At 44.0% G+C, this 14,372-nt stretch overlaps 1 protein-coding gene and 1 long non-coding RNA gene across 4 annotated transcripts in view; one reads left to right on the top strand and one right to left on the bottom strand.

Moving 5' to 3' along the window:
* Positions 1-63: 63 nt before the first annotated feature.
* Positions 64-9,206, bottom strand: fam20cl (family with sequence similarity 20 member C, like). Of its 3 annotated transcripts, XM_068578099.1 has the most exons (12): positions 8,957-9,203; positions 8,652-8,801; positions 6,720-7,247; positions 6,240-6,418; positions 3,852-3,930; positions 3,647-3,739; positions 3,240-3,355; positions 2,537-2,717; positions 1,505-1,614; positions 1,206-1,287; positions 791-850; positions 64-567 (listed from the first exon to the last, which is right to left on the bottom strand). In XM_068578099.1, exons 2-12 carry the CDS (start codon positions 8,660-8,662, stop codon positions 321-323), a joined length of 1,686 nt encoding a protein of 561 aa, XP_068434200.1. In that variant the 5' UTR covers positions 8,663-8,801; positions 8,957-9,203; the 3' UTR covers positions 64-320. The 3 variants fall into 3 exon arrangements, with proteins under 3 accessions (XP_068434200.1, XP_068434201.1, XP_068434199.1); XM_068578100.1 differs by having other exon boundaries at positions 2,533-2,587; positions 8,652-9,206; XM_068578098.1 differs by having other exon boundaries at positions 8,652-9,203.
* Positions 9,187-14,372, top strand: part of LOC137786307 (uncharacterized) — an 18,981-nt gene continuing 13,795 nt past the window's right edge. The window contains exons 1-2 of the long non-coding RNA XR_011077574.1: positions 9,187-9,264; positions 12,549-12,679. This is a non-coding gene — a long non-coding RNA (uncharacterized lncRNA). The remainder of the gene's footprint in view (positions 9,265-12,548; positions 12,680-14,372) is intronic.

The raw sequence follows: 14,372 nt of genomic DNA, 5'->3' as shown, positions 1-14,372 counted from the left end.
TACTCTTTTATTTACATAAACAAGTGAGTATAGTGCTCGAGAACAAGAGGGAGTCACACTGAGTCATACAGATGTTGTGCTTTAATCTCACTCACTTCCCTCATGCGTATCATCAGTAGGGCTGGAGCCCCGAGGACACCCTGAGGGCCCACACACACGATTCACCAAAAAACATTTATTTTGTTCAACTTTCCTCTGTTTCGTCACATATCTTTGCAAACGTCATGCAAAATGAAATGATGACCAGCTGTGACCTTGAGGCCATTCTGCATTGTGACAACATAGTCCACAGACAATCATGTATTGTTTTGTTTCGGCCCTCAGTCGGGCTGTTGATCGTATCCGTCCACGTCGTTGTGAAACACGTCTGCGTGGTGCGCCTCACAGGCCTCCACCGCGCGCAGGACGGCTGCGAGGCGCCGGTCCAGAGCGAGGAGGTGAGGCTCGGAGAGGAGAGGCGCCACGGCCGCCAGGGGGTCCCGGAGCAGCGACTCCCGCATGGCATCACTCAGACGGAAGTCAGGGAGGGACAAGAGGCGCAAGCGGAGAAGGGTGGAGCGGCGGATCCTACAAAGATGTGGGTGGAAAGTCAGAAATACATATTGTCAATTATAGCCAGAGCATTGAGGGCCCCTCCTCTCGGGGGCCTTTAACTGTCGAGCTGTCAAATCATTTCTGTGCTACACTTTGCAACTTTATCGACTCTTGAATCAAGACTATTTAAGTTCCTTCCAATTTATTTCACCCAACCTTACTGTAGTCTCTCAGTGAACATGTTTTACTGTTTTACCTGCAACACTGTTGCAGAGGAACAAGGATGGACGGCTCATCCCGAGAGTGGCGCCCAAACCTGGAAAACACATTCATTTCATTCAAAAAATAAAAAAAGGATTAATATAATGTCACTTTGCTTATTTGGTTGTCAGATATGCGTTATATTATTTACATGTTTCCACTATAGCTGAGCTTGCAGTGGACCACAAAAACTCTTAAACTGGTGTAATATCAATACATTTTATTGGGTCTGTATATTATTGCTATAAGGAATTCTTTATTGTTTTTAATATTGTTTATTTATATTACTTGTTTTTTTATATTTGTACTGTGTGTCTCTTGTGTGCACTTTACCCGTCCGCTGCTGTAATCCTACAATGTTCCCACTACTCATAAAGGGATATCTTATCTTATAACAACGTCATACTCACGCCCGTCCGTTATCCAGGTGCAGCAGAAAAGTCTCGTCGCCAAATTTCTCAAACGTCTCATAGTGATGTCTGTCCATGTTGCCTTTGAGTGAAAAGACATCAACCTTCATTATAGTCTCTTTAATAATGTCATGGAGTGATGAAAATGCATGACAACACCTGAGTGCATTTATCTATTTACCCATGTTTGTTTTACCTGTATTTGTTTTGGCCCTCTCTTAAATGAGGACAAAGTGGTAGTTAGTTACACTTCCAAACCGACTGACTGTCGGGTCAAGTTAAAAAACGTAGAGACTGACCCATGAGGAAGTCCAGCACGGCCATGTCTATGAGATCCACCAGTCTGGTGCCCTGGCTGTAAGGAGGCTTCTGCTTCACTGAGTCGCAGTAGGCCGGGTCCGTCTCCCACCTGGGAACAGCAGGCAGGTCAGAAGAAGACTAGCGACACTGATGGGAAACACATTTAATGTTTGGATGTGAGGAGGAGTGTCTGTGTTTTTTGTATGTTTAAATTACTATTATTTATTTTTTTACCAGTAGACAGGACTTTTGGGCCTTTTTATAAATCTTCTTAGCCATGGTGTCTAATGGCTCCCATGCTAACTATCCTTTGTGAGACCGAACTCAAAGTTAATCTGATAATATGATCTATTGTTGGAGGTGTACAATATAAAAGGGTTAAGACAATAACAGTATAATTAATTGGCAAATCAATTGAATAAATCTCTTGACAAGTTTTTGTTTTTTTTGACACATGGTGTTATTTTGAGTCAGTAAAGGTTTCATTCCAGTATTGCTTTCTTGTGATTTGGAGGCCTCCAACCACATGAGCTCCAGAGAAAATGTGTGCACATTGTGATTACAAAGTAGCATATTGACCTCCAACAGTGTTTCATTGCACAGCAGCGTGTAAAAAAACTCGTGACCTCTTACTGTTTGTAGTAATTATGGTCATAATGAGTAATACCACTGACATCTATATTGATTACGCTGATGGGTGTAAGCCACAGTTTCAATGTTGTTGCACTTCGTCCTCTGGACCAGCAGAGAGCAGTGAAGGCTCATGATTCAACATACAGTCATCGCCGCTGTAAAATCCAACAGCAACAAGGTAGCAACATTACAACTTACACCATAACTAGATATTAAGATGAAAACGGAGGTGTGAACAATATTCTGTCCACCACCAGGTGTGTGAATGTGGGTGGAGAAAGAGTATGTTGTTTTTAAACTGTTATAATACACATTACTAATATACATTAGTGATGACATGACGTTTAACGCCAATATTAACTTCAAACCAAAGTGTCAAGGTGTGAGTGTGTACCCACGCTGCCAGCTTGGTGCGGCTGTAGGCGCGTCTCCACGGGGACCTCCAGGACCTGCGGGAGGCCAGGGTGAGGTCAGGCAGCATGGCGGCCACGGAGACCTCCAGCTCATGTGGACGGCCGCACACCGGGTGCTCGGTCGAGCAGTAGTACTCACACCGGCCGTAGAAACACACGTTCCCCACTGGAGAGGCCAGAGTTTAGTTTGTGTGTCATCGATTATTGGATTGTGTTGGAGGTGAACTCACGGTCCTGCCATGCTGGACATCACATGTCACTCACTGGTGAACTAGCCTGCTTTATGTACACGCCTCCAAAGATATTCTCGGTCAAACTCCTATTTATATTCTGTTTCAAATCTTTTGGGAAATTACAAATCTCCATTGGCAGACGGTTTTGTTCCCAAAGTCAGAAGTTAATTCGTAAAGAAAGCTCTTAGAGTTGCTGCATCCTCACAGAGCAAACTACAGACTGACCTTGAACTTCGTAGTAACCTTGAATGCGTAAAGCAGCTGAAATCTAAAATGTGTCGTCTGATCAATTGTAATGTTCCCAAACGTGCGTGCTTATTGTTGATTGTTCAAACTCCGTGCTGCTGCTGTTCTGGACCATGTGTCCCTTGTGAAAGAGATATGTGTTCTCAATGAGACGAACCTGGTTGACTTAAAGATAATAAAATGTATAATTAAAATAAAATCGCTCATACCAGGGGAAGTAAAGAAGGTCCGAGACAGCGTTTTGTCAGTGGTAATCTCTCTGACCTCTGAAGTGACGTTGATGAGTCGGCCAACTACTGGAGGGATCCTGTTGAAGCCCAACAATCTGAAAAAAGAAAAAAAAAAGATATATATTATATACAAGCTAGAATTTTCGCCTGACAGTTGTTTTCCTCCACTAACCAGAGAAGTTGCAGCTTCTTCCAAAATGTCTTCACTTCATCATTTTTGTCATTTCAATTGTCATAATTTGAGTCTTCAATTCTTAACCGTATGGCCCAAAATGTGTTTTGTGAGGTCACATGACCTCTTGACCTTTAAAATCCAATCACAATGGGTCGACTGGTGACAGGATGTTCTGTCTCCGCAGCAGGACTCCTGACACGAGCCGCTGTACCTGTCGAGGTGAAAGGCAGCGATCTCTGCGTTGTGTCTCTCAAAGTCAGAGAAGTAGAAGAGGTTCAGGTCCGTCTCTGCGTCTCGGGCTTGTCTGCGAGACAAAGAGAAGCATGAGGCCGCGATTGATGCCGCGCCGCGATACTGCACGTAACCAATTGAGTTCACGTTTTCACTCGCTCAGTATCGGGTCCGCGGCCTCTCACTTCATGGGTTTCAGCAGAGCTTGTCCGTGGTTCGGGAACGTCACGAGCAGTTTGAGCTGGGTGCCTCCTGTCTTCTGAACTGAAAGATAGACGTGAATACTGCAATCATCACTGTCTGGAATATCAGAGGACAGATTATTGCATAGTGGGTCATATGAGGACTGCACTGGGTATTGTGCTCAATACAGCGCAGTGCACTTGTTTCTCCACATGGTGGCCTCAGACCAACAACTGCTACTTGTCCCTTTAGGTACAGTGTACTGCAGTGAGACCTGAGTAACATATTCAACTACATTGATTCCATCAGCTTTATTCCCCCTATGAAGCCTCATTCGTGTAAAAACCTAGAACGATCATCTCAAAGGGCTCTTTGAACAAGGAACAAGGTATTCAGTGGGTTTGAATACTTGGAAAATTAAAGTAAAGATAGTATTATTAACCAGTTTTCAAAATGATTTCAACATTACATTTATATTTTAAAATTGAATTGGACACTGATACACGTTTTGAGTCTTTTGTCCCCCTTAAAAAAAATGTGTGTGAGCCACCTCACCCTCGCTTCGCACAACCGGGCGGTGACAATGAGTCAAATCAGAGCACCTTCTGTTCTTTCGAATGAATATTTTACGGGCCCAGACATTGACAAGAAGAGAACGCGTTGGTTGTTGGCATGCTATATGCTGTAGGAGCAAGTCCTGTAAATGATTCAACAGATACAAATTCTGAAATAGAAATCCAGCCCTCGCACACTGATTCATAATACCTGTTTCTGTTTCTAAGCCTGATTAAAGGGAATGAATCTTAACTCCAATGTGGCGAGAGGTAAACGTGAACAAATAGGGAGCGTGCAGTCGCAACAAATCAGTGTGTTGCTGAGATTAGTGTTTAATCTGCAGCGTACAACACAGACATCAAAGCATTATGTATTGTGCGGCGCGCTGGAGACGGGGACAGGGTGTCTGAGACGAGTAAACACAAAATCGAGCATGTGTTGATCACACAGGGAAGTCGTGTGCCTGTGTGTGTTTGTGTGTGGCTCTTGTGCACTCAGGTCACTGTGTGTGTTGAGATAATGTAATGTAGTAATGTAATGTAGGGGATCATATTTCTTTTAAAAAACCACACCCTTCCAAAAAAAAGAATTTGCTGATATAAGATGATCTTTTTTTTTCATTGATGAAACACCAATCACTTTGTGTGTTGGTGTTCTAAGTTATAGAAAAACAATGGTTTAGTCCGGTGTGATCCACGACAGCGGCGACACAATCTACATTCTCCTGAACTCATCTGCATCAACAGATATTTAACGTTGCAAGCTTTGTACATTTATTTGTTTTCTGAGACGTTTTGGGACACACACACACACACACACACACACACACACACGCACACCGTCACAAACACACGCACAAACACGCGCAGTACACGCCTCCTCTATGTTTGCTTTTCCACCTCCAAACCTTCCCTCTCTGACCAAAAGGATTTGTGGGTCATCAAACAGCGCGCTGGATCCTCCTGGGTTCAGCATTTCTTATTCTGTGTAAATGTTCCGGAAAAGTACTTTGAAAAACATCAATGAGAGCACCTAAGGATCTGTCCTCTCTGACATTGTGTAACTTTGTGTGTATGGGTGTTTTCTAAAAATGTAATCTCCGCTGTTCTAAATATGAACTTTGGCACAGTTTGCTGGATTCACTGAGTGAAAACTTTGGTGAACGCTGCGCTGCCTCCGGCTCTCACACAGCAGCGTGTTTGTGTAAAGGGATTAGAGTCAAAAGGAGAAAGCAGCCGGCTTGTGACTTTGTAATTGTGTCAAGAGGAATCTGAATGATCCTTCTGAAATGAAACCTGAGCACTGGGAGGAAAACGCAAGGTTTAAAGAGTCGGTTTCTAAATTAAAGGTTGATGCAGTGAGTTGATGTGGAGCTGCAGAGTGAAGAGCTGTGTTTCATCTGTGCAGCCTTGAACCCGGCGAGACAACATAATGCAAAAAAAAAATAGAATAATACATGAAAATGAAAAAAAAAAAGCAACAGATTCTGAAATTGAAAGGGGCGTGCGTAATAGGACATCGCTAATAACTGTCTTTTCAGTTATTCTTGTTTCAGTAAACACCTTCAAAACCCCAATATTGAACAGAATATTAGTGGGTTGTGCCGGTTCTGGTTATTATCTGAGGAATCACGTCTGCAGTATGTGAGACGTGATTATGTGTGGCTGACACTTCAGGGACAATTTTGAGGGACAGACGAGATTGATGGGAGCGTAATGAGATCACTGCTGCTCCTTCACCTTCCTCACTGTGCACCCTCCACGAAGGCGTCTCCTTCGTCTTTCCTCCTCTCTGTCCTCGAGCCCGCTACCCCGGCACACCGCCCATTTGCTCACCAACACCGAGGATACGTTGCGTTGCCAAATAGTGAGTCAGCTGGGCCAGATTGGGATCCTTCCTGTCGTACAGCTGCCAGCGAGAGATGCCCAGGTGGAACCGTAGCCAGGGAGGGTGGGACTCCACGTCGCTCGTCCAAGAGACTTTGTCGTAGCCTTCCTCCTCGCTGTCACTCGGCCTTCAGGGGAGAGGAAGACACTTTTTAATGAAAAGCTCAGTCAAGCTGAAGTTCAGAGAGTTTGTTTCAGGTTGACTTTGAGATATAAAACAAGCTCTGTGATGAATAATTTATTTAAGCGACGTACAAGACAACCTTTTTGCAATTGTAGTATCACCAAGAGTTTTTTTTTTTCGCCTTACACTGCGGGACAACATTGTACCTCATCCTCCTCATCCTTGTGATGAACTATTCATTCAGAACCAATGTTGACACATAATCTAGAGGACATTGATCGATTCTCTCCATCCTTTTCCCTCACCACTGACTGTCACCAATGTTGTCGTCTTCCGCCTCCTCTTCCACACTTCCTCTATCCCTCAAATGTTCCTCTGACTTCACCCTCAGCAGCCAATCATCCTCTTGCAGCTCCGGACGCGGCAGGTTGTACAGCGGGTGCTCAAACAGCACGTCCAGCTTAAAGCGACCCGTGACCTTTTGACCTTTTCCAGCTCCAATCAGTGTGTTTTCCCTCTCAGTGGCATCACTGAAGGAGTGGTTCTTTTCATGGTGAAAGGTGTTGGCATTCAGTTTGCGCCGCTCTTTACTCTGGGGGGTGGTTGGCAGTTTACATGAGGACGAGGCAGCTGAAGAAGAGGAGGAGTGGGAGATGGACGAACGGTGCCAAGTATCTGTTTCAGTTGGAATAGAGGAGGAGGGGGCAAGGACACAGCCTGTCTGGAGGACAGAGAGACAAAACAAGGCCAGAAAGAGGTTGAGAGCAAGGGACAGACACGCCAGACCCAGATAGATGGAGCAAGTGGATCGACCCAGCTCCTGTCTCGTCATGCTGCAGGAAAGAGAGGCAAAAACAGAGAGACATTTAAAATCCAAACAGGCCATGGTGCCCAAACGTGATCATGATGAAACATGTTGTGCTCATTGCGTTCCCCTCACACAGACATACAGGAGTGGAAAGAATAGGAACATTTTTAAGTAACAAAAGGCAAAGGCAGCCGTGTCAAAGTAAATTCAAATTGTTGTTTTGCCCCCGTTAAAAAGAAGGTTTCACACAGCGGAACAGAGCCATGCTAGCAGTACTGTGAGACTGAATTGGAGCATGCTAACATGCTCACAATCAGGATGCTAACATGCGCACAATGATGATGCAAACATGCCAACGATGAGGATGCTAACATGTTGATTAGGTTTAATGTCAGCCAACTCAGTGAGGCCCTAATCAGACGAGTTTTAGCATAGAGTAAAATGCCCTGAGTTGAAGTATACGTTTTTTTCTCATTGGTGCTGTAGATATTTTACTGGAGGCAGATTAGTGCGGTACTTGAGATTTCCTGTGTTTACGTTTATTTAAATTGTCCTATTAACTATTAGGTAGCGTACAGTTCATGGTTAGTGTTGAGCTGTCATCTTTTATCAGTTGCCTAGCAAACATCTTTGTTTAAAAAAGATGCAGCAAACAGCAAAAAAAAAGTGTGTTGATGTGGATGATATTTACAGTAACATTTCAAACATGCTAGCTCTGTTCACAAACCCCAATGGAGCGAAGGTTGTGGTGCGAATGCAGCTCCCACAATAGCGTCTCACTTCTAAAGAAATTCAGCAGCAGTTAAACATCTGCTCTGTTTAAACGGAGGCTAATTCAGCCTTTATGGGACGTTCAGGAACACAAGCGCTAAGTACATTTCTGCATCCTTTATTCCACAGTAAACTGGAGGTAGATGATATCTTCCAGGTATCTCTACAAGAGGATCAGTATACAATGCATCCATAACTACAGCTGTTCTTAGGACAAACTGTTGCCCTTCACTTCATCTTTACTTTATAAATACATTATATTATGTATTAGTTGGCTCTGCTAAACTCTCCCCACCCTGTACCAAAGGAAAACACACACACACACACACACACACACACACACACACACACACACACACACACACACACACACACACACACACACACACACTGACATAGTGACGTTTGAACATTTAGAAGATTTAACTCCCCACTGGTTCAATGAGATGGTCAGACATACAGGTGGATGGACCGAGTGACATGAGCTCATACATACATTCACACTGCTCAGATTTAAGGAGAAAAAAAAGAGTCAGATAACCATTTACATTAAATCCTCAAAAGAAAGAAAAGCTCATTAAGAAAATCAATACATTATTGAACAACTCAGTGCTTCCAAACTCCCTGTGTGGACCATCAGGCAGGATGAATTACTCACGTCTCTCTCATTCGAGGCCTTTTCTTCTTCTCCTGCTCTCCAGTCTGCTCCTCTTTCTCTGTTATTGAGGTAGATAATCAGAGTCCGGTGACATTTCTACCCCTCTTTTCCCCCGTGATCTTTCCCAGGGAGAACTTTATCGTGCGGCCGCTGCAATCCAAACAGAAGTGAGAGGCTGCGGTCGCAGTGACCTTTGTCGACATGACCCACAGTCAAGAGGAAGGGAATCACAATACAGTGCCAAATGATCTTTTAGTCGGTTTGGATCAATGCACAGTGGGTGGTCGTGCCACAGTATCACTGACTTATAATTTCAGCACAGGTGTGGTGGGGTCGATGGAGTAGCCCTGGAAAAAAAGAAATGCTCACAACACATTTCACCTTCATCCTTCTATCTCTAGAGCAGAGGTAGCCAACACGGCGTTTGCGGGCATCTTGTCGCCCGCAGCGACCACGTGCGTCGCCCGCGAGACGTGTTCTAAAAATAAATAAATAAATAAATAAAAACTTCTTCAAAAAAAAATAAAAAGTTATCAACCGACCATGGTCGCGTTAAAACTCTGCTCTGTATCGCGAGCAGCGGAGTTCCGCCCAAAACACGGCGCGCACACAGGTGAGCGCGCGCGCGCACACACACACACACACACACACACACGGGCGCGCACACAGGTGAACATACACGCACACACACACATGCGCACGCGCGCACACAGTGGACAGAGAGAGAGAGAGCGGCGAAAAATATGTCACGTGCTTTTCAATGGGATTTGCTGCTTTAAGCTAACACTATTTTAAGCTAACACTATTTTAAGCTAACAGCTATCAGTTTTAAAGCCTAACAGTGCATGTCTGTGCGGGTTAAGACAACAGGTTGCAGCCTGGAGCTCCATGAACAACGTTTCTGACGATATCGTGAGTCTCTGGGCGCGAGAGGAAATGATGACTTTAAATGTTCACTGTACGTCGTTAACAGTATGCTGCGCATGCGCGACTCGCCGATTCTTGGCGTTTTGCCAAAAGCCGATTTTTATGAGATCTGCGTGAGTTCTTTTTGTTGTTGCATCTTTTATCAGAAAACAGACCTCAGCTCATTAAGCATGAATTGAGAGTCCGTATCAAATCTATAACCCTGTTTATTAAAGATGTCTAGAGGAAAGCAGCTCACTAAGCCACTGATGCAACCTGATGCTCACACATCTGCACTCATTCTGTTTTGTTTTGCTTCGGATTATTTTGTACCTCAAAGTAGCTCTCGGTTTCAAAAAGGTTGGTGACCCCTGCTGTAGAGCAATAATTTGACATTTTGAGAAATATCCTTGGCAAGCAAGAGGATGTTTGATAGTAACTGTACAGTTAGCAACTGGTTAGCTTAGCATAAAGAAAGTTTGCCAGGTTCTGTCCTACACTTACAGCATCACCTAGCAGCACTTTTAAAGCTGACAAACTGTTTGTAGATAGTTGAGTCACCACTGGCAGTCACATCGAAATAAACAAGTAATTTAACCGGTTTAATAGAGCTAAACACTGGTTGTATCTGGTTTCAATTGGTTACAAACTCTTATTATGTAACAAATAAAAGATAATTAATACAATCAATCAACAAAGCCCGGGAGCACTACTGTCTTTGACTCTTACCTCCCCGGGACAAGTACAGACATTTACATATCCCTGCACAACTCTTCACTTTAAATATACCCATAAATTAATAACTCACTTATTTCACAACGTTGACCTAATTGCTAGTTTATTGTAAATCTTTATATTTTTAAATGATGTCTTGCATTGTGTTTAATGTTATGTGGCAATCAGATTTAGATTCTTAACCTAGTGTGACCACAAGGTAGCACAAAGGCCTGAATGTATATAGCTAATGGTTCCCTCTGGTTGTATTGTTTATGCTAAGCTAAGCTAACTGGTTGCTCATAGTAGCTTTATGTTTACCGTACAGACATGAGTGTGATGCCGTTCTTCTCACATGAATCTCATTGGAGAGCAAATACATATTCCCAAAATTGTCAAAGTAAGCCTTTAACCCTGTGGCGTCCACATTGTGTTCTCCTTTTGTCTCGTGTTGTGTAGCCGCCCTCATGTCTTGAGGTTTTTTCTGATCTTATAGGTGAATTATTTCTTCTTCTAGTTTTGACTTTTTAAAGGACACTCAGTGGTTTGTGTTCATTTTGTGAATTCATTGAGACTCTTTTTCATTACGCCCAATGTACCACTTTGATAGTCTCAACTACTCTCCTCAATGAAAATGTAAGCGCTGTCAAAAGCAGTGAGCTGGATCGCATTAAAGTTCACACAGAGGAACATGCAGAGTGATGAATTCATACTCTAAAGGAGCACAGATTAAATAAAATATTCATCTCTTAGACACAGTCTGTCTTCTTGAACCTGTCCCCGCTTCTTTTCTCCCTCGTCCCTTTCATCATAAACCACGCTCTATATATCTCCTGCTATGACTTTAAATCCTCCTCTCTGACTTTCAGGGCTTTCTTTCCCCTGAGGGTTGAGGAATCGTTGTCTGGCATACTGCTAATTAGCCAAGTATATGTTTTCTCTTAATTATCTAACTTCGCTCTGAGAGAGAATGCATTATGTATGTTGCAGCAGGTCCCAGTAGAGCAGGCGGATGTTTTTCAAAACTGGGGCAATATGCTGTGGTTTCATATGCAGCCTCTGAAAGTGTTACGTTACATGTAAACAACTGTTGAATGTCGCGAGGAGAAAAAAAATACAGCAAATTTGGAAAAATCTAAACGCAAGACAACAGCATTTTATCTTAATTATTCATCATAATGACAATGCCCTTGCAATTATAAATTGTAATGATTTAACTGTAAATATATAGTTTAGGGTTATTATCATTAAATTCGGGGTGGGTTATGTCACAGTGGCGCCACAATTCAATACAGCAAATGTATGTGTTTAGATGTTTTGTATTATGTTTGGAATACATTTTGCATCGCGTGAACTACATATTAAAACATATTTGGTGGTGATGTACAATAGTACAAGACTACAGCCACATGCTGTGAGTCCAGAGACGGTTTAAAACAGGGACACAGTCTCAGTGACGTCTCCCTCAGGTTTCTGAAGAGCCATTGTGAAGCTCAAAGGGGGAGAAGTCGGCCCTCGCCATTTTCCCGGTGATGATACAGTTTCACTGTGGGCACAGAGGTGTATCATCTGACACAACACACCTGTCACTCAAAGCGTCCACTTCCTCATTGGCTCTTTCTTTTCTCCGTGCTGGAGGTTGCACCTTGATCTGTTCCCTGGCTGATTGGAGCTTTGAGCTGAATGCTGCACTGTGCCAAGAATATAATTCAGTGCGCTTAACCCTGATACCAAGGAGATCCAAACAAGATCCCATGAAAACCAACTGCTGTGTTAGTCTGTCTCTCAACACTGACTAACTGATTTTACTACCTTGTCTCTCAGCCCCGAGGCCACCGTTTCCTACTGCAGATCTAAATCTGTGAAAACACATCACAAAGAGTTTCATCTTTGGATAATTCTCCAAATCAACTTGGCACTGTTGTATGCAGCCAATGTCACACAAATTGGAGGAAATGGTGTACTTGCTGGGGACTATTTTCAGCTGTGGATCGATATGAATTAGTGCAAATCTATGGCAGCAGGGCTGGAAGGAATATGTCACACTCCCCTTTAAAACATGGGATGATGGATACTGCCAGCAAAGAGCATTTAAAAGGCCTCCACTAACAGTGAGGAGAGGAGAGGACTAATACTGACAGCTGATTGGTTGAGTGTTACATTGGGCACCGGCACGATGAGCGCTCACACAGAGTAGTGCATCAGTGCAATATATACGGTATGATTCACTGTGGGGTTACGTAATGGGACGCCTCATGAATCGCCGTCTCTTTGCAGGTTCATGCCTCCAGAGGGAGACATGAGGTCACTTCGGGGTCAGGTGCTCGACAACAGAAAGGATCAATGAAGGCACACTCCTGCTGCACATCCAGGGAATCTGCTATCTCAGTGCTCTCGTCCTATTACAGGTAATCAAACACAACAATATATAGTTTAAAATGTGTGTTGCTTTCAATTTCTCCACAGCCTCTGTCCCCTTTCACACGCACTCACATTCAAACAGCAAAAAAAAAAAAAAAAAACATCCTTCAAAGCTTTGAAGCCTAGTTTCCCTTACAGCAGTCGCAGCTTAATGTAGGTTGCTTGGAAACAACCCAGAATTTTTGGCGCCTAATTGGAGCGTGCGTGTGCTTTATCCAGCAGGCAGGCGGATGGCGAGCGACCCTGATGTGCAAACTCAGGATAAAAGACAAAGTGAATTTAAGATCTGCCACATTAGAGGGAGGGGTCGGATGATGTGGAGGGTGGACTGGCGAAAGCCTTGGAGGCGCTAATGTGCGTGGGTCTGCATGCATTACGCTTGTTTAGAGGGCGAGTGTGTGTTCGATCCTCAACATGTAGTTTGTCTGTGTTTGTGCCTGGATGTAACAATTGCTTTCAATTGCCTTATGAGCACCCAAGGGTGTTGGTCTTTTTTGTTCTTGCCGTGTGCGAGTGTGGAATACAAAGAGAGCGACGTGTTTAATCGTGTGTCGGCTGATGTTTGAAGGGCTGAAGGCGCTGTATCTCCGTGGTTCCCTCTCCCTTTGTGTTGAGCCCAGAGTATCTCTGCAGGTGTGTGTGTGTGTGTGTGAGAGAGAGAGAGGAGAGAGAGAGAGAGAGAGAGAGAGAGAGAGAGAGAGAGAGAGAGAGAGGAGAGAGAGAGAGAGAGAGAGAGAGAGAGAGAGAGAGAGAGAGAGAGAGAGAGAGAGAGTGTGAGAGAGAGAGAGAGAGAAAGAGATGCAAAAGGAGCGTTTCATCATGTGTTGCCTGGTGTTTGATGTGATGTGGGGCGGTGGGGGGGCTCCCTGCATGGTCTTTCACTCATCCTCCACTCCTCCTCCTCTTCTTCCATTCTCACTCCATCACAGCTCCTTCTCTATTCCTTTCTCTCACCGGCTCTCTTCTGCCTCTACCTCCTCTCTCGTTTTCCTCCATTGTCCGTCTCGTCCTCCCCCACAACCTCCCTCCTTCTCTCTCTCCTCTCTCTCTCTCTCTCTCTCTCTCTCTCCTCTCTCTCTCTCTCTCTCTCTCTCTCTCTCTGAGAGGCCTAAAGTCTTTGAAAGCATTGACTCCTGTGGCTCTTGCTGCTGCTGCTCCACTCTCAGTATAGATGGGCCATGAATATTTCATCTGGAGAGAGAGAGAGAGAGAGAGAGAGAGAGAGAGAGAGAGAGAGAGAGAGAGAGAGAGAGAGAGAGAGAGAGAGAGAGAGGGTGGGGAGGTCTGGGATTGAAATAAGTGGGAGACAAAAGGGAAAGAAAAGAGGGTCAGACAGAAGTGATGGAGCATAACAGGTGAGAGCAACAAATAAAGACAAAAAGCAACAAATGCAAATGGGACGAGAAGAAAACCCAAGAAAAGCCAAGTAGTGAGAGAGATGAAGACCGTGAGGAGAATACAAACTACCGTTGGAGCAACAATGTGTAAGATACACACAGTTCATGTTAGGGTGGCACATTTACTCCTCTGTGGACACACACACATCATAACTCACAACACACATAAGTAGAAAATCATTTAAATATGCCTCTACAGCCAGACCTCTTTATTCCTAGAGAGCAATTTGAATCTTTCCCACCGCCGTACTTCACTTCATCCATCTTTCATAACCTCGTACAC

The sequence above is a fragment of the Clinocottus analis genome, unplaced genomic scaffold (genome assembly GCF_023055335.1).
Source record: "Clinocottus analis isolate CAN_PGR_092001 unplaced genomic scaffold, fCliAna1.0.p SCAF_16, whole genome shotgun sequence".
Lineage (NCBI taxonomy): Eukaryota > Metazoa > Chordata > Actinopteri > Perciformes > Cottidae > Clinocottus > Clinocottus analis.
The sequence above is the reverse complement of the archived record's forward strand: the minus strand, read 5'-3'. Positions and strand labels throughout refer to the sequence as shown.

Bases quoted from the DNA above. Each gene is read 5' to 3' on its own strand.
- fam20cl (XM_068578098.1), bottom strand. The intron at 6,419-6,719 runs GTGAGGGAAAAG...TCTCCCCTGAAG, and splicing joins AACATTGGTGACAGTCAGTG to GCCGAGTGACAGCGAGGAGG. The intron at 3,356-3,646 runs GTACAGCGGCTC...TTCTTTTTTCAG, and splicing joins GCTGCCTTTCACCTCGACAG to ATTGTTGGGCTTCAACAGGA.